This window comes from Phaenicophaeus curvirostris, chromosome 19 (genome assembly GCF_032191515.1).
Source record: "Phaenicophaeus curvirostris isolate KB17595 chromosome 19, BPBGC_Pcur_1.0, whole genome shotgun sequence".
In the NCBI taxonomy this organism is placed as follows: domain Eukaryota; kingdom Metazoa; phylum Chordata; class Aves; order Cuculiformes; family Cuculidae; genus Phaenicophaeus; species Phaenicophaeus curvirostris.
Window position 1 is genome coordinate 9337638 of NC_091410.1, and position 13016 is coordinate 9350653.

The 13016-nt window shown below is 49.7% G+C and overlaps 2 protein-coding genes across 4 annotated transcripts in view; one reads left to right on the forward strand and one right to left on the reverse strand.

The window, feature by feature from the left end:
* Nucleotides 1-13016, reverse strand: part of RPL38 (ribosomal protein L38) — a 472498-nt gene that overhangs the window by 183737 nt on the left and 275745 nt on the right. The window lies entirely within an intron of this gene.
* Nucleotides 1-13016, forward strand: part of SLC39A11 (solute carrier family 39 member 11) — a 95064-nt gene that overhangs the window by 5974 nt on the left and 76074 nt on the right. For both annotated transcript variants that reach the window (XM_069872256.1, XM_069872257.1), the window contains exon 3: nt 3153-3311. In XM_069872256.1, the coding sequence (XP_069728357.1) occupies nt 3153-3311 (159 nt within the window). The remainder of the gene's footprint in view (nt 1-3152; nt 3312-13016) is intronic.

Genomic DNA, 13016 nt, shown 5'->3' on the forward strand with positions numbered 1-13016 from the left:
ATATGCAGCTGCTTTCTGTGTGCTTTCTCCTCCCCCAACAACTGTAGCTTGTTTTCCAAAGAGCTGGTGGATTTACGGTGTTGTTGGATCTTGGATCTGGAGCACAAAGTCTTTTTGCAAACACATCCAAACCCAGTTTGGCAGGAGGCGCCTGTCTGTCCCCGGTGCCAGCGAGCCAGCATGCTGTGGGTCCCTGCTTCTCATCTTGGCTGGGCTGTGTGAAGGAGGGCTGGTACGAGGGGAAAGCTTTGTGCAGAAAATCATACTCTCTGCCAAAGTGGCTTCATCTTTTTTTGATCTGAGGAGAGCCTAGGCTGACTTTTTCTCTTTTATTCCTGCCTGTGGTGCCAACCTGCCTGGTGGTGTTGGTGGGGTTTGGGTTCCTGTCCCCAGTTGGATAATACAAGGATTTGTAATCGAGTGTGATTTTTTTTTTTTTTTCTTTTTTGTTACTTAGCTGTCAGCTTGATGGCAGAAATCCTCATCCTTTTGTAAGTGTATGAGCATCATCTAGTAAGGGATGCTGAGGATAAGCACCAGCCCACACCTGAGCTCAGAGATGGGCTGAGGGCAGCCCCAGGGATGCTGTTGCTTCTGCTGGCTGTGGCAGGGCAGTGACTTCCAGCTCCCCCACCAAGTGGAGTCAAGGGGGTTCTCTGCAGAAAAGGGTGTAGAAATAAATCTATCTTCCTTCCTAAGCAAGCAAAGGTGGTTGGTGCCACTCAGCAGTTTGCTCATGAGGCTGAGGTGGCTTAAAGCTCTGTCATCATCTTCCCCCGGAGCCTGTGTACAGCAAAGCCAGTGGGAGCTCCGTTGCTGACTTTAGTGACAGGATCTGGAGGCTGAGCAGTGTCAGGCCTCTGTTTTCCATGGGGAAATGATATCTTAACTTAAGATGACAGTATAATTCTGCAAAGCCTTTCCCTGTTGCTTGTGTTTCCATGTTAGGGTGTGTGATTGTTTTTTAAAGGAGGTGGCATTTGAAATATGAAGTTTGACAGCCGTGCTTAAGCCTGACATGACAACCTGCTTTCTTCTTACTCATAGCGAGCTGAGATTTACACAATCCCTTAGGGACGGGTGTCTACAATAATGGCATCTCGTTCTTTCTTTAAAAATGATTTAAAATGTAATAACTTGTTACGCACTTCTGTTCTGCGGGTGAGTGATCATGTCATGAGAGTGAGCTGAGCAGCACCTCTCCTGAACATCCTGCAAACGGGGGTGTGCTGGATGGAGAGGTGTGGTCATCTATCCTCTTGCTGCTGTCTCCAGGCTCAGTTTGTTCCTTCCTGCTGCATCCTGATCCTGCACCCCTTTCTCTGCTTGAAAGCTCCCCTTGGATGTGCTTCTCTGCCTGCAGACAGGGTTGGGATAGAGAGCTCAGAGCATGCCTTGTCCACCTTGAGGCAATGTGGATCCTGGGTGCCACTGCTTCTCTGACCTTGCTGACTCAATAGAGTTCCCAAAGCCCAACACAGACCTCTCCATTAATTTTTTTTAAGCCCATCCATGCTTGTCTCACTGACTTGGTTCTCCCAGCGTGTGGTGGGACCGGTCCCCAGAGCTGGTCACAGATGAGCTCCTGTGGAGCTGAAGGGTTGCAGGGAGAGAAACTGGGACCAAGGGTGCTGCTGAGGGCGTTGTGCTGGGCTGATGACTTTTTAATTAACCCAGACAAGTATGTTAGGGAGCAGAGAAGAAGAGATAAGGTGATAGAATGTATGTTAATATAATATTCTTTAGTAGAAGCTTGTGAAACTGGTGCCTTGCTTGGCTTTTTGTTCTATATGCTGGGTGACGCTGAGCACCCAGCTCTGAGCAGGGCTGCATTGGAGATTCCCAAATTCTGTTTTTCTGAGTAGCTGCTCCTTCTCCCTCCTTGCTAAGCAGCAAACAAGTTAAAAAAACATCCTGCTACTGGAAAAGTTTGTTTTCCTGGTGCAACCTGTGTTGGTGAGACACTGCCACAGGAATTTAGCAGCGCTGCTCTGTGCTGGGAGCTGGCATCTTGGTGTTTGGGATGAGAACTTGTTCTTCCCGTAGCCTGGGTGCTCTGGCTTGGACCCAAGTGTTGCTCTTTTTGGAAGCAGAGGAAGTGCAAAGCCCTTGTGCTGTGATTGCCTTGGTCCAGGGAAGCAAGGTGGGAACCTTGGCAGCTAAATCACAGCAGGCTTAAGGCTGCGGAGCAAAGCCATGATGTGCCCTCAGCTACCTTGGGGATGGCTCTTTGGCTGCAGGTGTTACCTGATATTTATTGCTTTTCTGCATGAGGCCAAGGCTGTGTTTCCTTCTTCCCCTGCCCACTCTGTGGAGAAGCCCAGAGCTGGGTGCAGAAAGGATTTGGTTCACTCCAGCTTTGGCAGGAGTGTGGTGGCTGATGGGACCTTCTCCTATTTCTGCAAAGCGTCTGAGAGGAGGGTGGTTTTCCTGTTCCCCTTTGAAGGACTGTCATGGGTGTGCTTAATCCCACAGAAAATCAGTCTAATGAGCAATAAGGCTGGTGAGGGGGCTGGAGAATAGGCGTTATGAGGAAGAGCTGGGGGTGTTTAGCATGGAGAAGAGGAGGCTGAGGGGAGACCTCATTGCTCTCTCCAACTACCTGAAAGGAGGTTGTGGAGAGGAGGGAGCTGGGCTCTTCTCCCAAGTGACAGGGGACAGGACGAGAGGGAATGGCCTCAAGCTCCACCAGGGGAGGTTCAGGCTGAACGTTAGGAAAAAATTTTTCACGGAAAGGATCATTGGGCACTGGCAGAGGCTGCCCAGGGAGGGGGTTGAGTCACCTTCCCTGGAGGGGTTTAAGGGACAGGTGGATGAGGTGCTGAGGGACATGGTTTAGTGATTGATGGGAATGGTTGGACTCGATGATCCGGTGGGTCTTTTCCAACCTGGTGATTCTATGATTTGCTGCCTTGGACTTTTGAGCCAAGAAAAACCCTCCTGGGGAAAATAGGGAGAAACCTCCCTTCTCCATCCTTCAGTGATTTGTTCTGTCAGGAAGCGGGCTTCGGTAGCTCTGCTGGGTCGCAGTGGCATAGGGATTTCTGAGGCTGGAGGGTGGGCTGCCAGTGCTGCTGCCGTGTGGCATCAGTGTGAGGTTCTCCTGGCATCAGTGCCTGTGTGGTTCTCACTGCTCCCCTTCTGTCTCCCAGGTCATGTTGGCTGCTTCCTACTGGTCCCTCCTGGCCCCGGCTATCGACATGGCTGAGGAGTCTGGCAGCTTCGGAGCCTTCGCTTTCTTCCCGGTGGCCGTGGGCTTTGCTCTGGGAGCAGCTTTTGTGTACTTCGCCGACCTGCTCATCCCGGTGCTGGTAAGTAGGGATCCCTGGGCTGGGGGGGCTTCTGCTCTTCCTTCAGCTTTGCTGTGACAGAAGCCAGATACAGACTAGTTTCTATCACATGTTTAATGAAACCACGTTTTCCCTGAGACTCTGGGTGGCTCTGCCAGTGCTGAACGCAGCTTTAGCCTGTCTGTGCTCTTTTTTTATCTCTTTACACTTCTGCTTTTGTTCTTTTCACTGGCAACACTCTGCAAACAGTTCAGGTGTGACCTTCTGTTTCAACCCAGGGGTTTAATTTGCAGAGCTACCAACCCTCTAAGCATTTCAAAATTGAATGAACCATCCTACCGTGGAAAAGTATTATTAAAAAAATAAATAAATTGGAAGCTGTTGGAGTTTTACAGCTGAGAACACAAGAATGGCTGAGTCAGTGAAGATAATGTCAAAAGCTCCCAAAGAGCTTTTTAGATTTTTTTAATTTATTTATTTTAGTGGAATAGGGGATTATCTGTGGTTATGAGGAAGGGATGTGAAGTTTTCCATTTGGAGAGCAGTGTGGCTGGTAACCCTGGTGTCTGGGAGAGCCCACAGCATCACCCTTCCCTGCTCCTGTGCTTTTTGAGCCTCTTGTAGCAGGTACAGTCAAATGTATCTGCAGCTGTGAGGAAAATTGCTTGATATTAAGGTGTGTCGCTTTCAGTGCGAATGGATCCATTAAAGTAAAGAACAAATAAATGAAACGACAGCCGTGTCAGGCAGCTGAAAGCTTGGCTCCTCTCTGCGTGCTCTGCCTGTGTTCTGGCTCTTGAGGATCCCAGCCTGTTTGCTGTTGAGCAGCCGCAGCCCTTGGAAGCCGGTTGCCATCAAACTTTGACTTTTTCTTCTGCTTCCAGTCACTCAAGGTCTCCTGCCGGTGTCAGCTGTAGCAGTGAACACCCCTCTTACAAGGTGCTGGATGAAGCCCACGTTGTATTTGATCAGCTGCCCAGAGCTGGTGTTTCCCAACAAGGTGGATAAACAGTTGCACCACAAAACCCACTTCTTCCTGCTGGCCAGCATTCTTCTCTTTTACATTTTGAAATGGGAGTGTGTGGAGGGGGAAGAGCCTAGGGGAAATGAAATTCTTGTGTTGCAAAGAGCAGGATGAGGTAGTGATGAGGACAGCCAGTGTACCTACTATGTCCCGAAGTGCCGTGTCTACACGGTTTTTAAACACCTCCAGGGATGGTGACTCCACCACTTCCCTGAGCAGCGTCTGCCAGTGCTTCACCACTCTTCTGGTAAAGAAATTTTTCCTGATATCCAATCTAAACCTCCCCTGATGCAACTTGAAGCTGTTTCCTATCATCCTACCCCTTGTTACTTGGGAGATCAGCACACACCTCACTACAACCTGCTTTCAGGGAGCTGCGGAGAGCGATGAGGTCTCCCCTCAGCCTCCTCTTCTCCAGGCTAAACAACCCCAGCTCTCTCAGCTGCTCCTCGTAAGACTGTCCTCCAGCCCCTTCCCCAGCTCTGTTCCCCTTCTTTGGACGTGCTCTAGCCTCTCGGTGTCTGTCTTGTAGCAAAGGGCCCAAACCTGAAGCTGGGATTTGAGGTGTGGCCTCGCTTGGAGCCCAGGCTTCTCTCAGGAGTGAGTGTCACTTTAGACAAGGGTTAAGCCACTGCACTTCTTTTCCAACAGGTTTTGCACACACGCCATCCCTGGGAGGGCAGGACGAGGGGTCTGTTTTCAGCAAGGCTGCTCTTTGCATGGAGAGCTCGCTCTACCTGGCACTCCTCCATAATTGGCTTGCTGGATAGCAACAGGTAGTAAAAGGTGTAATGACACCTTATCACCTCAGCCCTGCTCCCCAGGGAGAGGGAGCAAGGCTTTGCTTCTGCTTGCAGCCCCACTGGGAGCTGAGTGGCTCTGGTGGTACCTGAGTGTTTGCTCAAGGGTAGAGCTGGGGCAGGCAGGAGGGTTAAAAACCTCCAAGACAAACTGGTTAATGATGCCGAACAGCTGTAGTCATTAAATTCCTTACAAAAGGCAGATCTAATCTACTGCATCTTTATCTTTTGCTGGCTCTCTGTGTGAAGCCTTTAGCGTGTTTGTTCATCCTTTAGCTGAGTTTATAGAGGAGGAGATGCTCGCTTGGGAGTGCTCAGCTTGGCTGGTGAGGGACAGCAAACCACAACGGGGCGGTCGGGCGCGCTTGGAGAGCGACAGCATTGCAGAAACAGACCTCAGGAGTTTTTAAAGAACGGGCTTTCCTTTCTTTTGGCAACTGTCTCCTTGCATGTTGTGTCTTTACTGGCTGCACTGGGTTTGGTGGCTGGGGAGGTGGCAGCAGAGCTCATTCTGCAGCAGGACAGGGCTGTACTTTCAGAGATATGTTAAGCCCTTTAATGAATGACCCATCTCTTTTCCCTCCCTAGCCACGGTGATGCTGCAACAGGTTTCTCTCCTTCCTTGGCTCTAGTTGAACCTTATGGCTACTTTTTAAACAAGAACTTGGCTTTCACATGGTATTTGAGGAGGCCTCTTGCTGGAGAGGGGTGGGTGATCAGGGATGTATGAGAGATGCTGTTGTCTTTACTAGAAGAGGTTGGGGCTGAGGGTCTTTGCTAAGACTCCAAGCCCTTGAAGGAGCATTTACTTAGTGATACCACTCAGTGCAGGTTCCTAGTTGCTGAGTAGCTGTTTTGGATTCCATGCATAAGAACACTGGAATTAGGTATTACTCTTCTCATCTGTCAAATCTGTCTTGCAGCTCTGCTGACTTGGTGGGATTTTGTTCAGTGTGTGATGTTTTCTTGTCTTTCCGTGATGGTTTTTTCACTTCGGCCTCCCTCTTTCCAGAGGAATCCCACAAGTGTCCAGAGGACACATCCAACCCTGACTCTGGTTTTCACAAAGTCCCTGGCTGCTTTGTCTTCTGAATTTTCACATCCATGTGTGTTTCTTTTGTTTTTATGCTGCTGGACACCTCTGAGACCTCTCCCAGTTGTGCTGCAGGCTGCTGGCATTCCCCACAGCCTTCTCATGCCTGTGTGGTTGGATGTTGGGAGAGATGCTCGGTCCGGGCAGAGTGGAGCATCCGTATTGGAGCTGAGGCTTCCAGGAGCTCTCTTGCTTCTGCTTTTTCCAGATCACTGCTCTTAAATGCTCCTTCAAGCAAGCAGGAATTCAGAGGTGTGATGGTGGTGGGATTGGAAGGTGGCATGGGCTGGGAAGAGGAGAAAGCAGCCGCCTGTAGTGGGATATAATAAACCCCTTGTGTGCTGCACGTGAGCTCGACTGACCTGCCTGCCTGTGTACATACACGCTTCTATTAACCACCTTATTCTTTCCCCTCCCTGGCTGCATGACGTCCCCTTGCTCCTCGATCATTATGCTAAATAGGATAATGAGACTTAATCAGCTTCATCTCCTCTACCTGGAGGCTTCATCTTGCTCGGAAACATCTGTCTGCATATAGAAAGCAGCATGCTTGCTCCTTTCGTGGTGGGTGCAGGTCTGTGTCCGGAGCTGAGCTCTGTCTAGGACTTGGCTGGGTGCTGCAGCATCTGGGCCAGCCCTGGGGTCACCCCTGGGAGCTGCTGGATATTGAAGGTGGCTCAGGGGGAGGGAAAAGGAGGGCAGATGTTGTGGGAGAACCAGGAGTTAATATATAATCCAAGGAGAGAGCTGATGGGCTGTTACTCAGTTATAACTAGGAGCCTGCCAATACTTCTCATGTAAAAGATGATCTGAAATGGGAGGATGGGGAGCCAGGGCTGTAATTCTGTCCTAGAATACTGTCTCAATTGGATTTTTTTTTTTTTCCTTGTCAGCTAGATATGGGGTTTGTTGGGTTTTTTTCTGAGTACAGAGTTAAATCAATAAAGCCGCATGTGATGGGTGGACCATTCCTTAGATTTAAAACAAATAGTAACTAAAGTGCCTTTTAAAAGCCTTCTGCCTGGCTTTGTGTGCCCCGTGAGTGTCAGCGTCGGCCCCTCATGCTGCGGGAGGGACCAGTGTGGTCAAAAACCCTGCCTGGGTCTGGGGCTTGCATTTCATCTCTGTTTGGAAATACTTTGGGCTGTGGTTTGTAGCTGCATAATGGTTTTCATGAGCAGAAGAGGAGGCTCCTGTGAGACCTTATAGCAACCTTCCTGAAGAAAGTATAAGAAAGCTGGGGAGGGAGTTATTTACAAGGGCTTGTAGTGATAGAATGAGGGAGAATGGCTTTAAATTGGAAGGGGGAAGATTTAGGTTAGACATTATGAAGAAATTCCTCATCGTGAGGGTGATGAGGCCCTGGCACAGGTTGCCCATGGAAGAAGTTGTGGCTGCCCCATCCCTGGAGGTGTTCAAGGCCAGGTTGGATGGGGTTTTGAGCGACCTGATCCAGTGGGAGGTGTCCCTGCTTATGGGAGGGGGGTTGGAACTGAATGAGCTTTAAGGTCCCTTCCAACCCAAACCATTCTATGGTTTTATGATCTTCATGTGGGATGGACGATTGGAGCGAGTGTGTGGATGTTGGTAGTAGGAGACTGGATCCCGTTAACCCTCTCAAAATGTAGTTGTGTTGTGCTCCTGCCTTCTGCTACTTTTGCAAGCAGAGGCTTGCAAGTTTGTTTGGAATATGATTTGGGACTGGGAATTTTGCATAGTGAATTTTGGGCTATTTCTGGCAAGCACTGTTTGGAAGGATTTGAGAACTTGATAAACAGATACGGGAGGGATGTTCTCTTGTTTAAAGCTGGTGGTGTGTCTCGAGGATGTGTATTTTGCTTTCTAAATCTGTGCAAGTCCTGTAGCAGGGGAAAGTGCATGGATGCTGAGAATAGTGCATGGATGGTGAAGCTGAAGCAGGGGGAGGAGAGACCATTGCGCCCGCTCCAGGCATAATAGCATGTTAATTAAAACAGCATTTTCTTCCTCAGGACTGAAATCAGCTGGATTAGACCATGGGAAGCATATTTTTTTGTTGGGCTCTCAGTAGTGATTCCTAAGCAGATAACGAGGCAGGGTGATCGTTAGTGCCATGGGTACAGTTTGAGGATGTTGATGATGCTCCCAGCTCGGGCTCCGGCAGCCTATATGCTTCCACCCCACTAAGATGGAAAGCTTTTAATACAGCTCTCCCACCTGATCTGCATGGAGCTGGATTTGATGGGTTGATTATTTCATGAGGCAGTAAAAACGTACTGGGTCTTGTCACTGGTGTTAATTTATAATTGGAATAAAGGTTCCTCTTATGCAATTTGCTAATTCCTTTGAGGCATGCCCATCACAAGTTCCCATTCTTAATGTGCTTTTTCCTGTTCATCTGTGACTCCTTGAAAGTTAATTAGCTGCACATCCTCATTGCTGTGGTACGTAGAGGCCTTTTCCATTCGAGAATTAACCAAGGGCCATGCCTGGGTGTGGGGCATGTGTATTTTCTGGCTTATTGGAATTGCTTGGCTTTTGAGGAGCTGCCTTTGCCTCTTGAGGGGTGCGAAGATGGAGCTGGAGGGATTTGATTGACATGGACTTGCGTGAGCCGCAGCTCAACTCGTGCATTCCAGATTTGCTCCGATTTCCTTTGCTTAGGGGAAAATAAATAGCAGCCCTTCTGTTTGTTTGTTTTGTGGCATTCTGGCCCTTTTCCACTGGCTCTGGAAGGAAGGAAGGATCCTGCTCTGATGACTGAGGAAGGGAAATGTTTTTTCGGAGCCTCATCAGGGAACACAGCAAAGCCTTCTGTTGGGAAAAGTCCTTCTCCTTTCAGGTTTTTTTTTTTGTTAATTTATCAGATAAACTCAAACCAGCTCTTCCTTGAGGCCAGCTGTGGAAGGTTATGGATCTGTACTGGACTGATGCCTGGGATCCACTACCCTACGTCCTGTCCTGGGCTGGAGGCAAGGGCAGGATTTGAAATGTGGTCCCTGATGCTGGTCACAAAGCCCATCATGGGATCCTCTGAAAGTCCCACTTCTCGAAGCTGACACCCAGAACCCCTCTAGGTTTAGAATCACAGAATGGTTTGGGTTGGAAGGGACCATAAAGCCCATCCAGTTCCACCCCCTGCCATGGGCAGGGACACCTCCCGCTGGATCAAGTTGCCCAAAACCCCATCCAACCTGGCCTTGAACACCTCCAGGGATGGGGCAGCCACCACTGCTCTGGGTACCCTGTGCCCGGGCCTCTGCACCCTCACAGGAAAACATTTCTCCCTTAGGTCTTATCTAAATCTCCCTTCTTTCAGCTTAAGTTTAGTTAAATTCTGCCTGCCTTCTGTCATTCCCTGCCCATGTGCCGTGGTTTTAGTGATTGAAATCCAGTTCTTGTTAGATAAGGTGGAATTATTGGCGAAAGAACAACATTATAATTACACTAATTTTTAAAAACACACTTCATTTTATTAATGGAGGTAAAGGCTTATTTACTTCCAGAGCACAATTTGTCAGCTGCTCTTAATTATAGTTCTCTCTCTTATTATGCATAAAGCATTTCAAAAACCATTGCATTTGAAGCCCCAAAGCTCGAGCTAAAGAGCAGAGATGTTTTGAATCCAAGCTGGGGCTAAATCCCCCTCCCAGCCTCGGTGAGGTCATGGGGCAGTCACCCATAGCGCTGCCAGCAGATGCGATCCGCAGCGGTTTGCCGGTGCTCACGTGGGGAGTGAGGAGAGGGGAAAAAAAACCTTCAGTAACAAAGCAGGGACTGAGAAAACCTGGCTTAATTTTTCATTCAGTGAGCACCTGCACTGGGTAAGTGTTTGTCCAGTGTTCCCTGCTCCGTTATGTACTGTGATAAAGCGGCTCTTTCCCCACTGGTTACCTCGAGCGGGTATTACCAGCTGATAAGGCTGGTAATGTGACATGGGGCTTTTCTCTCCTCCGTGGCTTGGCTTTTGCTGATTGAATTTCAGTCGCTGTTTGAGGTCCGGCTCAGAATTGCAAAAGAGGATCAATTTTCCAAAAGGAGGAGCACACTGGAATACCAGATCCCTCCCGTACCTGCCAGAAGAGTCTGGGGAGGGATGCATCACTGTCAGGGAAGATGTTCTGCTGGGTCCTGGACAGTGTCTGACCTTTCTGCTGATTGAATTTGAGCACTTTTTTTTTTGTTACGTTAAGGTTTAGTCCTGGAATGAGCAGCAAGCGGGCTCCCCAGAGGGGGAGCAGGGTATGGGTGCTAACCCACTGCTCACAACTGAGTGTGGACCAGAGGGGATGTGGGTGCTCAGAGTGCCCTGGCATTGCACCCACGCTTCAGGCTGGATGGGCTCTAAAAGCTGGTGGTGATGCTTGGGAAACTCCAAGCTCCCCTCCTTGCTGCAGTGATGCTCTGCATGCAGCCCGGCTCGGGGATGGAGCTGGGAATCCTCCGCCTCCTTTTGCTTTTACCATGGTGCCAGTTCGTGATGAAGAACGTGCTGTCTGGAGATGGCATCACCTATAAGACTCACTCCTGTGGCATCACGCGCGTACTCTGAACACCTGAACGAGGCCCCATTTATCTATGCTGAGTGCTATGGATGATTCCTCAACTGTTCTTTGATCTTAAAATCTGCCTTTGAATTTGCTCATAGCGTAACCCCAAATTAATGCCTCCCCGGTGAAAAGTAAACCTGCCATTAAAGTGACAGAGAGGCAGCAAACGAGGTTGCAATTGGTTGGGTGGTGAATGTCAAGGAGAGGAAGGCTGCTTTCATGGAGATCACGGATAATATATGTGCACAGATCTAGAACTGCCACACAATGCCAGCTTGCTCCCAGGGTAAACTCTGACTCACTCAAACTGACTTGATGCACCGTCTGCTTTGAAGACGAGCTGTAAAGAGTCAGTTTTGTGCCTTGCGTGTGCTCGTGTCCCTGGGGAGGACGATCCCCTTGATGTGGCTGGGTAAGTTGCTGCCTTGTGATGCTCACTGGCTGCCCTTTGGCACAAACGGCTCCGTGCGGTGCTGGCCGTGTGCCGCCTCCTGGCTTGTAGGCACTGCTAGTGGTGTAAAACAGATATTTGCACTTAATCTAGTGGAACATTGTGCCTTATTCATAGAATCATAGAATCACCAGTTTGGAAGAGACCCACCGGATCATCGAGTCCAACCATTCCCATCAATCGCCAAACCATGTCCCTCAGCACCTCATCCACCTGTCCCTTAAACCCCTTCAGGGAAGGTGACTCAACCCCCTCCCTGGGCAGCCTCTGCCACTGCCCAATGACCCTTTCTGTGAAAACTTTTTTCCTAATGTTCAGCCTAATCCTCCCCTGGTGGAGCTTGAGGCCATCCCCTCTTGTCCTGTCCCCTGTCACTTGGGGGCTAAACAATCCCAGCTCTCCAGCCCCTTCACCAGCTTCGTTGCTCTTCTCTGGACTCGCTCCAGAGCCTCAACATCCTTCTTGTGGTGAGGGCCCCAGAACTGAACACAGGATTCGAGGAGCGGTCTCACCAGTGCCGAGTACAGAGGGAGAAGAACCTCCCTGGACCTGCTAGTCACGCAGTTTCTGATCCAAGCCAAGATGCCCTTGGTCTTCTTGGCCACCTGGGCCACTGCTGGCTCATGTTCAGTCCCTGTCAACCAACACCCCCAGGTCTTTCTCCTCATGTCCTGCTGGAGAGGGACTTGCTGCTGGAGAATTGAGGGGAAAAATCCAACTGGTTTGCTCCTTTCTGCTCAGCCTGGCTGAGGCTCCTCTGCTGGGTTTGGACCCCACAGGTGTCTCTGCTTTGGTACCATGTGGGTGTCTCCACTTTTGCAGGCACACGGCGCTCCAGGAATGCATCCATGGGGTAGTGTATCCTCCGGCCGTTCCTGTCCCGAGGGATCTGTTGGGTTGTGCTACGCTTGGGGTGTGAAAATCTTTGTGGTGTGTCTTCCTGTCTCCCCCCATCATGCTCTAATTATCAATGAGGTGGTGAAAGCGATGTGACTTTAATTTGTTGTCTGCAGGCTTCAGAGCTAATGCAAAGTGAAAAACTGACTGGATGAGCCTCTTCTTCAGGTTTTGGGCTATTTGTCAGCTCGGGAAGGCGTCTTGCTGTTGGTTTGTGTTTCGTATGTGTTTATTAAGGCCTGTCAAGACTTTCTAGGTAAGGTATGCAACACACAGGAAAGTAAATGCTGTGAGGGTTGATTTTAGAGCTTGGTTTTTGGACTTCAGGCTGTATCGGTGAGAGTCCAGCACCCAAAGGAGTTACCCAGGAAAGCCTCGGACCAGCTCTGCCTGTGGGGATGGTTGGAGAGGAACCAGACCGTTCCCTAGCTGGAAACTCAGCTGTGCCCCAGGAGACAGTCCTGGATTTACTGTCCTCAGCTTCCAAAGGAAGGGAAATTGGTTAGCGGCTGATTGGTGGTAATCAGAAAGTGCTTTGTCCTTTATTATGCCTGTTTTCTGTAATGAATTAACAAATTAATTGCACTTGCTGAAGAGAATGAAGGGTATCTCCTGTGGATTTGTTTTTCTGTGCTTCAGGAAGGTGTTGGAGGCTCCTCTGGCTCTGTCGCGGCTCCTGCAGACGAGCAGAAGAGTTGGTGTCTCTCTTGGGCTTTGGTGCTATTTTGGTAATTACGGGATGTGCAAGATGTGGAAAGGAGAAAAGCAGAAACTGTGGCCTCAGGAGTGAGCTGGCTGCGGGCTGGATCCTTGGAGGCTGCTGGGATGCTCGGGGGGGATGCGGAGAAAAGGGACTGTGCTTGAGCAGTGCGGCTTCTCCATCCATCTCCTGGGGACTGGTGCATATCCACGTTGCTAATTGCGGGTCTAAA